General features: G+C 37.2%; 1 protein-coding gene and 2 pseudogenes across 3 annotated transcripts; all 3 read left to right on the top strand.

Annotated features, from left to right (window-relative positions):
- The first annotated feature begins 2,020 nt into the window (after nucleotides 1-2,020).
- On the top strand, nucleotides 2,021-4,543 carry LOC148915929 (pentatricopeptide repeat-containing protein At2g20710, mitochondrial pseudogene; annotated as a pseudogene). Its single transcript, XR_016128330.1, has 2 exons — nucleotides 2,021-3,665; nucleotides 4,123-4,543. The product of XR_016128330.1 is annotated as a pentatricopeptide repeat-containing protein At2g20710, mitochondrial pseudogene (transcript).
- Nucleotides 4,544-8,055: 3,512 nt separating this feature from the next.
- LOC148915928 (pentatricopeptide repeat-containing protein At2g20710, mitochondrial pseudogene) lies at nucleotides 8,056-9,871 on the top strand (annotated as a pseudogene).
- On the top strand, nucleotides 9,548-13,206 carry LOC103341855 (abscisic acid 8'-hydroxylase 3-like). Of its 2 annotated transcripts, XM_089054231.1 has the most exons (10): nucleotides 9,548-9,686; nucleotides 10,724-10,880; nucleotides 11,010-11,328; nucleotides 11,425-11,577; nucleotides 11,698-11,964; nucleotides 12,051-12,137; nucleotides 12,218-12,296; nucleotides 12,381-12,487; nucleotides 12,578-12,696; nucleotides 12,938-13,206. In XM_089054231.1, the coding sequence occupies exons 1-10, from the start codon at nucleotides 9,602-9,604 to the stop codon at nucleotides 13,026-13,028; spliced, it is 1,464 nt and encodes a 487-aa protein (XP_088910357.1). In that variant the 5' UTR covers nucleotides 9,548-9,601; the 3' UTR covers nucleotides 13,029-13,206. The 2 variants fall into 2 exon arrangements, with proteins under 2 accessions (XP_088910357.1, XP_088910358.1); XM_089054232.1 differs by lacking the exon at nucleotides 9,548-9,686 and having other exon boundaries at nucleotides 10,654-10,880.
- The last annotated feature ends 700 nt before the right edge of the window (nucleotides 13,207-13,906 follow it).

The raw sequence follows: 13,906 nt of genomic DNA, 5'->3' as shown, positions 1-13,906 counted from the left end.
TGTAGTTTTATTTATTTTTTATTTCTGCCAAAGTTAGGAAGGAGGGGGTTTTCTCTGTTTTTTTTTTTTTTCTTCAGTCAGAAGAGAGGGACTTTTCTCACTGTGAATATGCTATGAAGATTCAAACTCGAGGCTATTAGTCTGCAAATCAAAACCCTTTTTTCACTACTAGACCCCATATTGTTGTTCTATTGATGGCTGCTTTATTGTCTGTTTGTCATTTGTTTTTTTTGGTTCTTCTATTGCTTTTCTACATCCAAGGACGTGTCACTCGTCAATGGAAGATGCCCTTCCAAATGGCGAGTCTAATCTCATCTCATTTGGTCGCATGTACAGGTATGAGTGGAGAATTAAAGATAATTAATTGTGTCGTTGTCAATGAAGAAAATTAATTATTTATGGTGTTGTCAATAAAGAAAAATTATTTGTGTCGTTGTCATATTGTATTAGGTCCATTATTCATCATCGAGGAGGAGAAATATCACATGCAAGTTAGGTGAGCATGACATGTGCCACCCTTGTACAGGCACCATTGAATAACATCATCAACGACCGCTATTATATTAGTTTATAAAGAAAATCGAATTATAGATTACTTAGTATGCATACTATTATATATTACTTAATTTAGAGAGAGAGCTTCTCGGAGAGAGATGTACGTATGTGTTCTTAGGTCATCTTCAATCATAAAACGGTTAAATTTAGAGTCTTGTTGATAACTATTTCAATTTTAATTTTTTACTTTTAATTTTTTGTGGAGAATGAAAGTGAGAATGAGAGCGGTATTGATCCTCCAAAATGAGCAAAAAAAACTTTCTTGTAGGAGAGATAGCAATGAAAAAAAATTAGGATTTTGGCAATGTGAGGCCACTTTCAATTTGGCCTCTACAACCAGCCCCCTCTAATTAGGGATGGAAATGGATCGAATTTGGAGTGGGTGAATTTGGAGTGGGTAAATCATTTCCATTCCGTTAAGCATTTTTTCCCCATCTCACCTTCATGTCCGGAATATTTAAATCGGGGATTCCCCATTTTATGTTCTTTCTTAAATTAGTAGAATTAATTTAGAGGGTCTTATTCGGTTAAGTGTTGATTAGTGTTTTTGTCCAAAAAAAAAGTGTTGATTAGTGTATTAATCTCGCTTTTCAAATTAGATGGAAGGCAACAACGTTATGAAACTTGACATTCATGGAAGACTTGGTAGGATATGTCATGATGTTCTTCAGAGCCTAATGTTAAAAAGATTGAAATGAAATTGTAAGAAAAAGAATACAAAATATGCAATACATAAGTTGAGCTTGGTGTGGGCCCATATCGGCCCGTTTCGTGGCTCGACACAAGCCCGTGCCATTCTTATATGGGCTAGGGTTGCTGACTCAAGCCAGACTTAATAATTTTCATAAATGGATGGACTTGGTTTGACTTGTTTATTAATTGTGTGAGTCTAAACCAGCATGTCCGGTCTGGCATAGTCCTTTTGACATCTTTACTCTGCACTCCTTAATGTGTTAAGTTTGATTCTCCTTACCCTAATATCACTTGTATAAAAAGGAAAAAAGAAAAGAAAAATAGGAGGACTCATAATTTATTACGTCCCCTTCCCTAAAAAACAAATAAATGCTGGGAAAATATGAAGTGCTTTGACCCTTCTTTACTGAATAAATTGTCTCAATTTTGGGCTGTAGCCCAATTCCTTCTATATTTTGTGTTTTTAAAATTTATATTTTTAGTAAATGTATCATGAATGGGGTTTCAAATTTTTTCATAATATAAAATGGTTCTTATGTGCTTCATATCTTGTTTGTGAACTTTTTTTTTTTTTTTGGGTCGAACACTGTGTCAACTTCATATGATTATTTTTTTTTTTAGATTAGTCCATCTTTTCTCAACAAAAAAAAAAAAAAAAAAAAAGAAAAGAAAAGATTAGTCCATCTACCCATGGGTTTATCCGTATCCTGTTCTGTTCACTCTTTTGGGCTTCTACGAAACAATCTCCAACAAATAATATATATATTCAAAACCGTAAATCCTAACTTGTCGCTGGAGCCCAACATTTCTCAAGTCTCGGTGTAGGTTCGATGATGAAGCTTCTTCGTTCAAGATCAAATCCATGGCGTGGATATGCCATTTCTAGGGTTTTTGGTGCACTATTCTACTCCACTAAGGTGCTGCCTTCCTCCTCATTACCCCCATTTGAGCTTCTGCACAGTAGGATTTGGCAGATTCGAAACCCTGGGGATTCCATTCTGCCAATGCTCCATCAATGGCGGGTAGAAGGGGGAGACGTGAAGCAGCCCGAGCTCAAGGTTTCATCAAGCGGCTCCGAGGGTATCGTCGCTACTGCCATGCTCTGCAGATTTCAGAGTGGATGAGCGATGAAATGAAGCATGATCTGCATCCTGGAGACATTGCGGTGCGGTTAGATTTGACGTCAAAAGTCCATGGGCTTGAAGAAGCCGAGAGGTATTTTGATAGCATCCCAGAGTCATTAAAAGTGGTTCCTGTGTATGGTGCTCTGCTGTACTGCTATGCAAAGCATAATTGTTTGGAAAACGCTGAGAGTGTTTTTGAAAAGATGAAGGAGTTGGGTTTTTTGAAAGGATCATTCTGTTATAATACAATGTTAAACCTTTATTCTCAAATGGGTAAACATGAAAGATAGATATTTTAGTTAAAGAGATGGCAGAGAAAGGCATTGATTATAACATGAACACATTGAACATTCGGTTATATTCGTATGCAGCCACTTCGGATGTAGACCGAATGGAGAAGCTTTTGATGAAGATGGAAACTGATCCTCTGGTCACTTTGGACTGGCATGGTTATGCTGCCGCAGCAGATGCGTTCTTGAAAGCTGGACAATTGGAGAAGACAGCGGCATTGCTGAGGAAATCAGAGCAACTCATTAACAGTGAAACAAGGAAAATTGGTTATGAACACTTGTTGACTTCATATGCTGCTATTGGTAGTAAACACGAGGTTTATCGAATTTGGGAATTGTACAAGAACATGGTAGGGTTCTACAATAACGGGTATCGGTGTATGTTAAGTTCATTGTTGAAGATGGATGACATTGATGGTGCTGAGAAGATTGTGGAGGAATGGGAATCTGGGAACAAATTCTTTAACATTCAAATACCCAACTTGTTGATCAAAGCTTACTGCAGGAAAGGTCTTTTGGAGAAGGCCAAATCATATGTGAAGAAGCTTTCAGAGGGTGGAAAGGAGTGTTGTCGCGCATGGGCTCTTTTAGCTACCACATATCATATGAATGATCAGATGGAAGAGGCAGTGGAAACATTGAAAATGGCAGCAAGCTCGGCATCTCGACCAGGATGGAAGTTTGATAATTCAACTTTGGCTGCTTGCTTTGAGTAGTTAAAAGAGAAGGGAGATGTTGAAGAAGCGCATGAATTGCTGATATTATTCAGAAAAAGGGGTCATTTTACAACAGATTTATGTGATAAAATTAGAAATTAGATTGATAGTTGTGCACCCACAGGTTCTGGAGTTAGGTGAAACGGGAAATTGTATGGAAGGGATTGATGAAGTTCAGGATTGAGGGATGCATGTGATGGTGCAGCTCAACAACGTGGGTAGCACCCAAATATTTAAGTAACATTACAAATCTATGAAGGGTGTTTTTTCCAGCTACGAACCAAAAGGTGAATATCTAGACAATTGCATCCTTTTTTTGCCCTTCTTAATGCTTCATGTGACTTTTTAACTGTTAATTACGTGTAATTTCCTTGGAGCAAAGTGACTTAAAGCACCGACCAGGGAGTGGTTTATGGTGTTAGTGATTAACTATGTATCCAGCTTTCCTATGAACTTTCTCCGATGACAATCTACCGCTGTAGTATCTGGAAAAGTAATGTGGAGCTTTCATTTTAAATTGCATAAGCACAAATCCGGATGCTGGCCACAAATAAAGTACAAATATGAACAGAAACAGAAAACTTAGTAGTAGGTATCTCTCTGGGTGTTACAATTGATTAGTACTGTTTCTTGTTGTTTATATGGAGCTGCTGCTGCTGTTTTTTTCTTCTTCTTTTGCAAGCCTCTCTTATAAGTCTGGTTCAATAATTTCCTTCTTTCGGCCTCTTATAATCTGGGGAACAGCGCATGACTACTAGCAATCCTTTGGTTCTTTGATCTTATGCGGCAGCAATGAAACAATTTTTTCCTCTGGCCTTAGTGGCATGCTTTGGTTGTCTCGCATGTGGAAGGCCCTTATCGGACTCGACCTCCCCTCATGTCTCAGGAACAACTGGAAAATGGAATTTTACTGCATAAATTGCTCTAACTCTTCTAGGAGTTTTATCATCTGTGGAAACCTGCCTCAGAGGTCCTGCGTGACCGTCATCCTAAAGTTCCTAGGGCCAGGTTCTTGTGTATGATTTTTCGATCAGGCTTGAGCATTTGTAGTGTGTGTGTGTGTATGGACTTTACATTCATTTTTCACAATTACTTTTCAAACTAAACATGGGATGATTGATCCCCATGCGATTGCTAATCAAAAGAACTACAAACAACTGAGTCACATTCTACCTCGAGCATTTGCATTTTGGTTTCCTTATTGTAGTAAGAAGATTTGCACTTTTATAAATAAAATCGAGAATCCTTTGTAGATGTGGAAAAAAGTATGCTCTAAGAAGAGAATATTGAAGCATGCACAACAAAAATCTCATCAAAAAAGTACTCACAACAAAATGCTTCCCTAAAGCAGAATACAAAAAGCAAAATCTCTTTCGATACGTAAGAGTTTCTGGTGTAAAAAGACTATACAGCTGGTTATGCTTACAACTTGTAGACACTCCCGTCTGGTAACGTTTTGAGAGTGTTTTCGAGAATATTTTCAGAGAATGAAAACAAGAAAATAAATTTGCATTTTGAAATGAAAATGTCTGTAGATTAATTGAAAACATCTTCAGAAAACAAAACAATGAAAATGTGTCTGGTAGTACAATTTGAAAATAATAATATGTGACTTATTTTCAATTGTATTTTTGCTAATTTCATTTTTTTAATAAATAAAATCTGCTATTTTTCGAAGACAAAAATTTATAAACAATAAAAAAAATGTATAATTTAACAAATAAAAAATTCTAATGTTTTTTTTAAGACAAACTATCTTATCTCATTTCTTTTTTCTCTTTCTCTTTCTTTCTTTCTTTCCTTCGTTCCCAGGCCCGTGCCCTTCTTTTTTCTCTTTTTCTTTCTCTTTTCCTTTTTTCTTCTTCTATTCCTTCCTGACTTTCTTTTTTCTTTCTTCCTTTTTCTCTGTTTTCTCTTCTCTTCTTCTTCCTCTCTTATTTTTTTATTTTCTTCTTCCTCTCTCTGATTCTTCCTGTTCTTCTTCTCTCTTCATACCCATCCTCTCTCTGTTTTCATTTGTTAATGGTTGGTGGTGGTTCGATTGGGTGGTGATAGTGGTTCAACTGGGTTTGTGGCAGTTATGGTTCGATTGCTTTGGTGGTGATCGTGCTTTGGAGGTGCCGGTGCGGCAAACTAGACGATGGGTTTGGATCGGGGGAGATGGGTTTCCACAGTGGTGCTCCTCAGTTGAATTTTTTTTTTTTTTGGGTCTGGTGCTTGATAAGTAAATCACGATCTCAGAGATTTTAGAAGAAGAAGAATAGCTATGGAGAATTTCAAAGACAAGAATCAATGTTGATTGGAGAAAGAGAGATGGAAAGAATGAATTATAGTATGGACTGAAAATGAAAACGTTGAAAACGAAAACAACATAATTTCGTTTTCAACTTTTGTTCATGAATTGGATTTGTTTTTGGAAAATATTTTTAGGGAAAACAAAAACGTTCCACCGAACAGGTTTTGCCGAAAACAGAAATGAAAACAGAAAACGGGCCGTGAAAACGATACGAACGCGAATGCTTGCTCATTGACCAAAAACCGTTTACCAAAAGGTGAACTCGATTATTTAAAGGATTTTTAGCCGTTTTACCCCTTGAATTATATAACACATTTCAAACTTAATACTGTCGATTATTTTGTCCGCCAATATAAAAGACTAAGTTTAAAAAGCATTATAATTCAGGGATAAAACGGCAGTTTTATTTCAAAGGTTATAGACAATCCCAAATTGGTCGCGGAAATGGAAGAGGGCAAGTAGGGGGCGTTATGGTCTTTGTGATTCAAATTGTAACTCGAAGTTTATATTCTCATTGTTCAACAAACCAGCCGTTTTGTTTAAGTTTTTCTATTTTCTAGGATGAGATAAGCATGTTGTTGCTATCTTGCTTAATAATCCGGATTGTTGAGGGATTCTTTTGTTATCTGACTCGGTGTATTCAATTAGGATTCTAGAACGTTTAAAAAAAATACACCCCCTTAGTCACTTAAAAAAAAAAACATTTCAAAATCATATACATTCCTAATTGAATACACCTTATACCACGTTTAGGTTTGTTACAAAGGGTTGATTTTTGGTTTATATAATAACCATTGTTTCTATTCAATAATACACTACAATTCTCTCACTTTCGAAGTTCATCAGTAAAGAGTTCTTAATGCATTGACACTAGGGGCGGGATCTAAGCCTTTTTTGGCTAGGCGGCCGCCCATCGAGAATTTTCATAAAAACCAAATAGGTACATATGTACTTAATATATATATATATATTCTTCTCTAATGCGGACGTCCGCATTATGTTAAAGTCCAGTTATCTCTTTTGCAACTTCTTTTTGCAAGTGAATTTGGTTCTTAGTAGGATTTGGCAATGGGTCGGGTCAGGTCGGGTTCGTATCGTGTCGGGATATTAAGCGTGTCAAGAAAGCTCAACTAGAACCCAACCCATTTAATAAACGTGTTGTGTCGGGTTCGGGTTGTCTTTTATCGATGCGGGTTTGAGTGCGGAAACGGGTTGATAAATAATAACATGCATATTACAAAAGTCATAACTGAAAAATTTAAATAAAAAAACGGAGAGAGGAGAGAAAATATAAGGAAAAGAAAGAAAAAAGGATAGAGAGAGGAGAGAAGAGAGAAGGAAAAGAAAAAAAAATAGAGAGAGAGAGAGAGAGAGAATGAAAGAAAAAAAATAAAAAAGAGAGGAGAGAAAACTAAAGAGAAGGAAAAGAAAGAAAAAAAACAAGAAAGGAGAGAAAACTAAAGAGAAGTTAAAAAAGAGAGGAGAAAAGTGAGAAGGAAAAGAAATTAAAAAAGAGAGGAAAAGATAGACGGAAAAGAAAGAAAACAAAAGAAGAAAAAGAAACATTATAAATTTCAAAAGCATAGTATATAATCACAAAGTTGTTTCTAGCATGGTGGATAAGGTGTTGGAGAGTAATGAGGATGGTGGGGTTCGAAATCTCATATGTGTGTTTTGAAGTCTCTATTTCTCTATATTTTTCGCAGGTTAAGCGTGTCTTACACGGGTTGACACGACCCGCTTAATAAAGCGGATTACATGTGTTTTAACGAGTTGGTGGGTTGACCCGAAACCCACCTCGTAATAAACGGTCAAACGGGTTGACCTGAAAATTACCAAATTATTAATCATGCGGGTTCAAGTCGTGTTTTTTCCGTACGGGTTTAGAGTCGTGTAACAGTCGTGTAGGAAATTGCCACCCCTAGTTCTTAGTGAAACTCACTTGGCTTGAGGAGCCATACTAGCTTAGTGGAACCCATCACTGACGTGGCTCTATAATTAAACAAAAAAAGAAGCAAGCTTACAGTAGCAACCAATGGTATTGCTTATTGTTCTTCTGCACACCTTCCCACTTTTGGGATACTTTTTGGAAGGCCCAACCCCTAATTATATATTTATATATGGAGTGCTTACCATGTTTTTGCTTTATACATGTATGAAAGCAAATCCATCCTACAGAAAAGAAGCTGGAAGGACATGACCGGACTTTAACACAATGCGGATGTCCGCATTAAAGAAAAACTCTCTATATATAAAAGATAATTTGCTAATAATATCAATAATGCTGCGATTATAATTGAAGAATTTAAGACTCTTAAGCTTCTCGTAGGATAAAATTTTATATTTAAATAATTTTGTTTTGCATTGCATTGCATTTACTTATGATTTTTATTTTTGTTAAGCTTTTATTTATGTATAGAGATGTATTTGAGGGTAACACTCATACGTCTCTTGCCTCAAATCCATGGTGTGGCCATGCCATTTCTAGGGTTTTAGGCGCACTATTGTACTCAACCGAGGCCCTGGCCTCCTCCACCATCTCCTCCTCACCCCCATTTCAGTACCTGTACTGTAGGATTTTGTCGGTTGGAAATCGAAATCCTAGTGTTTCCGTTGTGCCGATGCTGGATCAGTGGGTCAAAGAAGGGAGACAATTGAAGCAATCAGAGATCAAAGATTTCATCAAGCAGCTCCGTAATTCCCGTCGCCATTGCCAAGCACTCGAGGTTTCAGAATGGATGAGTGATGTGATGATGCACGATCTGTCTCCTGGAGATATTGCTGTTCGGCTAGAATTGATCTCCAAATTCCGTGGTCTGCAACAAGCTGGGAGGTATTTCGATAGCATCCCATACCCATTTAGAGTAGTGTATGGTTCTCTCTTATACTGCTATACACGTCGTAAATCTGTGTAGCAGGCTGACATTACTTTCGGAAAGATGAAAGAGTTGGGTTTTGCGAAAGGATTTTCGGATTATAATGAAATGGTATCCCTCTATTTTCGAACTGGTGAATATGAAAAACCACACGTTCTAGTCGAAGAGATGGAAGAAAAAAACATTGTTTATGACATTCACACATTGAAACTTAGGATGTTGTCGTATGCAGCCACTGGTGACTTCGACCAAATGGAAATGGTTTTGGTGAAGATGGAAGCTGATCCTCTGGTCACCATGGACTGGCGTGGTTATTTTGTTGCAGCGAAAGCGTGCTTGAAGGCTGGACTGTTGGAGAGGACATCGACATTTCTGAGGAGATCGGAGCAACTGATTGACAATGACTCAAGGAAAATTGGTTATGAACGCCTGATGACTTCATATGCTGCTATTGGTAAAAAATATGAGGTTTATCGGATTTGGGATTTGCACAAAAACACCGTAGAATTCTACAATAATGGGTATGGATGTATGGTGAATTCGTTAGTGAAGCTGGGTGACATTGACGGTGCTGAGAAGATTGTGCAGGAATGGGAATCTGGGGTCAAATCATATGACATTAGAGTACCCAACTTGCTGGTCACTGCTTACTGCAGGCAAGGTCTGTTTGAGAAGGCCAAATCATATGTAGAGAAGCTTATGGAGAGCGGAAAGGGGAATGCAAGCGCATTTCTTGTTTTGGCTACGGAATATCATATGAATGGTCACATGGGAGAGGCAGTGGAAGCAATGAAAAACGCAGCAAAAATGTCACGTCGACCAGGACGGAAGTTTAACCATTCGACTTTGTATGCATGTCTTAATGACTTGACAGAGAAGGGAGATGAGATATCAGCACATGAGATTTTGAGATTATTGAGAAAAAAGGGTAATTTACCAACAGGTTCGTGCGATAAGTTGGAAAATTATGTTGATGGTGGCCAACCCCAGGTTTGAAGTCCTTGATAAGGTGAAAGGGGAAATCATATGGTAGGGATTAATAAAGTTCAGGATGAAGGGAGGGACACATGTAAAAGTGGAGCTTAACAATGTGGGTAGGCTGGTAGCAGCTCAAAAGCTATGTAAATGTATGAAAGGTATTTTGTTCTATCTAAGTGCTTCAGATGACTTGGTAGCTACTAGTTATGCTTCAGTAAATACATGGTTAGAAAAATGGAAACAGAGGGCTTCCAGCTTAATCTAAATTTTGTCAATCAAGCATTTACATGTGATTTGGTTTTGGGGAAAGGTGGTATACAAGCGGCAAAGCCATTGTTTGAAACATTGTGGTGTTGTTAGTAACTATGTATCTGACATGCCTGTGAACTCTCTCAGATGGTAATGTTCCACTATAATATCTGTCTTATTTGCAACAATTAACAAGTGCTTCTTGTTGCTTTGAAGCATCTCAACCCTAATCTCAAAAGACATCAGACCAGAAAACAAAAATTCTCAAAAGACAAAAAAAAGGGGGAAAGCACAAAGAATGTAGAACCAGTTAGTACTTAGTAGTGGGAATCTATCATGGCACATTGTGATCAGCATCCCCAGTTGTTTTTTACTCTGTTTTTGTTAATCCACTTGGTTTGAACTAATATTGTTTGTATTTTTTCTGGCCAAAAAACAAGCGGCAATATCTAATACTTTTCTTAATAAAATATGGAGATTTTTTAAGACAAGCAAGCCGCCGGCAATGAAATTGTCACTATCTGCCACAATTCAGGACTAATGCAGTTAAGCATCCACTGACAAGTGACTACTATAGGAAATTGGTTTATTAGCACCAAAGCAGATTAAAAAAATCTGCCTAATAATAGAAACACATAAGAAAAACAGAGGCCTCCTAGAAATGCCAGCAGAGGAAAAATGTCAAACAAGAACATACATAAGCTTTCACGTATGTAACGAAGTGCTAACGTTAATTACAAAGCCGTCGCATCGCATGAGATGATGGTTTTAGTACAAGTAATGGCAGTCATGTTTAGTTACTACAGAATTATTTCAAGTGTGCCTTTTAATATATTTTAAAGTCAAAAGATTCAGATTATCGTTTGATAGTTTTTGGTTAGCCAACTTGCAATGGAGCTGTTCATCTTAGTCATCTTGGCACTGGTATTAATTTTTGTTTTTTCAGCTTTCTTTGTGCTGCACTCTTGGACTTCATCACCAAAGAGCTTGGTGGACATCCCAGGTAGCTTGGGTTGGCCAATTGTGGGAGAAAGCTTCTCATTTATATCAGAGTTTTCAAGTCCATCTGGTATTTACAGCTTCGTGAACAAGAGGCAGCAGAGGTAATCAGTTAAATCAAAATCTGCCCCCGCATCTGCTTTTGACTTTTGCATTAAAAAATGAATTTCCAAATTTTCCAAAAGATATCTATTGTGATCTTTCAATATTGAGCTTAGTAATTTATTTTGTAGGTATGGGAAAGTGTTCAAGACTAGCGTGTTGGGTAGATTCACTGTGTTCATGACTGGGAGGGAAGCAAGCAAGATGTTGTTAGCAGGAAAAGATGGGATGGTGAGCTTAAACCTCTTCTACACAGGGCAGCAGGTGCTAGGGCCTACCAGCTTGCTCCAAACCACTGGAGAAGAACACAAGCGGCTTAGACGGTTGATTGCAGAGCCCCTATCAGTTGATGGCCTTAAAAAATATTTTCAGTTTATCAATACTCTGGCAATTGAGACATTAGAACAGTGGCCCGGACGAACAGTTTTGGTTCTTGAAGAAGCTTCTACAGTTTAGTATTGGTTACCAAGTCAAGTAGAACATTTCTTAATCTTCACTGTAACACTGTTTCCAGGGAAACAACTTAATATTCTAATGTTTTTGCAGTTCACTCTCAAAGTTATCGGCAACATGATAATGAGCTTGGAGCCTGCTGGTGAAGAGCAGGAGAAGTTTAGATCCAATTTTAAACTCATCTCTTCCTCCTTTGCATCCTTGCCATTTAAAATCCCGGGAACAGCTTTCCATCGTGGTATTCAGGTATCACTTCTCCATAGCTCATCAGTTTGAAACAGTAATGAATACACACATTTTTCTTCTTCAAATATTGTATGGATATTGTTGGAATTTATCTCTGATACTTTCGTTCTATCTTATCAGGCTCGAGATAGAATGTATGCAATGTTGGACTCAGTCATTTCTAAAAGGAGAAGCGGAGGAGGCTTCCAAAAAGATTTCTTAGAATCACTGATAATGAAACATAGCAAAGCAGCAGGGGATGAAGATGATAAAGATAAACTCACTGATAAACAATTGAAGGACAACATATTAACTCTGTTGGTTGCAGGTCATGATACTACAACTGCTGCTCTCACATGGCTTATTAAATTCCTTGGAGAAAACCCTTCTGTTCTGGAACAACTAAGAGTAATGTATCTAGCCACCAAGGCAAAGTTTTCATTGATATTTGATTTCCACAGAGGACTAAAATATAAAAAGTGTCGAACTTACAGGATGAGCATCGACAAATTCAATCAAACCGGGAAAATGGAGCAAATCTAACATGGGATGAAGTTAACAACATGCCTTACACCGCCAAAGTAATCAGCTCATTAATCTTTAAAGCTCTTCTGTTATAACTTATCAGCTGACAACTAATATCTAGAGTGTTGAATCTCAGGTAATCAATGAAACTCTCAGAAGAGCCACTATATTACCTTGGAATTCAAGAAAAGCTGCCCAGAATTTCGAGATTGATGGTACGACACTTTGTCTCTGAAAAAGAGATAACATTTACCGCACAAGTGTGACTACATGGTTCTAACTCATTTTCCACATTACAGGATACAAAATAGAGAAAGGCTGGTCTGTTAACTTGGATGTTGTCTCCATTCACCATGACCCAGAAGTCTTTCCCAATCCGCAAAAGTTTGATCCCTCTAGGTTTGATGTAAGCTCTTATCATATCAGCAATTTGCAGTTGATATATGTAGCTTCCTGAAACCATTGTATTGTTAAATAATTGTTAAAAAAAATGCAGGCACCCCTAAAGCCTTTTAGCTTTCTTGGATTTGGTAGCGGACAAAGAATGTGCCCCGGAATCAATCTGGCCAAGCTCGAAATCTCAGTATTCATTCATCACCTGGTCTGCAGATACAAGTAAGATGAAGAATGACATCTTTCAGTTTAAAATATTAAAATTATATATAAAAAATTAACAGCTATAAGCATAAGTCAAATAGAAACCATGCAGCGTAATCAAACGTATAGAACAAACATATGATTAATCCAATTTTTCATGCAGTTGGAAATGGTTGAGATGGATGGGATAACTTTAACCATCTGAGCTGAATTTTCAGGGAACTTTTGATTCTGATTCTGGATTTAATCACTATTACAGGTGGATCCCTCTGGAGAAAGACGACTCGGTCCAGCCAACTCTTGTAAGGATGCCGAAAAACAAGTATCCGATTGTAGTTGAGTCACTTTGAGACATTTACGTTAAAGAAAATCCCAAGGCACTGATAAGAATAAAAGTTACTAGATTAATCCTAGCTTGTCTTTGTGTAATTTTGCTGCTTATTGGTATTAGGCATGTCTTGCTCAAATGCTACAAGTTGTCTACTTCTATCATGGATGCATAAGATCGATCTGTTTCAACTTATACAAGTAGTGTACAAGAATACTACATAAAATTGAGAGAAGAATCTAGATTCTACTCACATTTTGCATCTATTTATAACCATAAAAGCAACCATTTTCGTCCTAGTTGTCAACAAATAAAGACCGAATGGTCTTCAATTAATACATCACATTTTTTGTTTTTATTTTTATTTTTATTTTAAATTAATCAAATATACGAGGAGGAAGATTCGATTTGCGTGTAAAAAGAATGGCCTCACTATCCTGACCAATTGATCTAACACGCATGCACATTTTGTTGTAGCTAAGTCTATACCAAACATACAAAGTCTTCATCTTGTTGCATCAACATTAATTCATGGGCCCCATTACATGATATTATTATCAACTTCCAATGGGATCACCCTTTTTGTCACAAATGATTCATGTCTTATCAAGTTTCTGCTATATGGCAATGCCTCCTCAAACGTTGACCCTCTTTCAAAGCGAGGCAGAATGATGAATTTTAGAGTCTCTAGGAATCATCAAGAGAATTCCATTTTTGGTATACATCAAGAAAATTTTAGAGTGAAAATAAACTGCGCCCTCTTGCTGGCAGTGTTACAGACAACCTTTAAATAAAACAAAAGAAAAATAGCAATAGAGATACAACCTCATATTAGATTTAAAGGCTATTAGCTATTTAGGTTATAGTTGAGTAGGATGCTAAAATAGTTGAGTAGGATGC

Source organism: Prunus mume, linkage group LG6 (assembly GCF_029339155.1).
Source record: "Prunus mume cultivar Tortuosa linkage group LG6, ASM2933915v1, whole genome shotgun sequence".
Classification (NCBI taxonomy): Eukaryota; Viridiplantae; Streptophyta; class Magnoliopsida; order Rosales; family Rosaceae; genus Prunus; species Prunus mume.
This window is presented reverse-complemented; position numbering and strand designations above follow the sequence as displayed.

What these genes read in the sequence shown, in the direction of transcription:
- LOC103341855 (XM_089054231.1), top strand. Translation starts at nt 9,602, where the DNA reads ATGAAGGGAGGGACACATGTAAAAGTGGAGCTTAACAATGTGGGTAGG. An exon ending in ACATGCCTTACACCGCCAAA is followed by an intron (nt 12,138 to 12,217) that starts GTAATCAGCTCA and finishes GTTGAATCTCAG; the next exon opens with GTAATCAATGAAACTCTCAG. An exon ending in CACCTGGTCTGCAGATACAA is followed by an intron (nt 12,697 to 12,937) that starts GTAAGATGAAGA and finishes TCACTATTACAG; the next exon opens with GTGGATCCCTCTGGAGAAAG.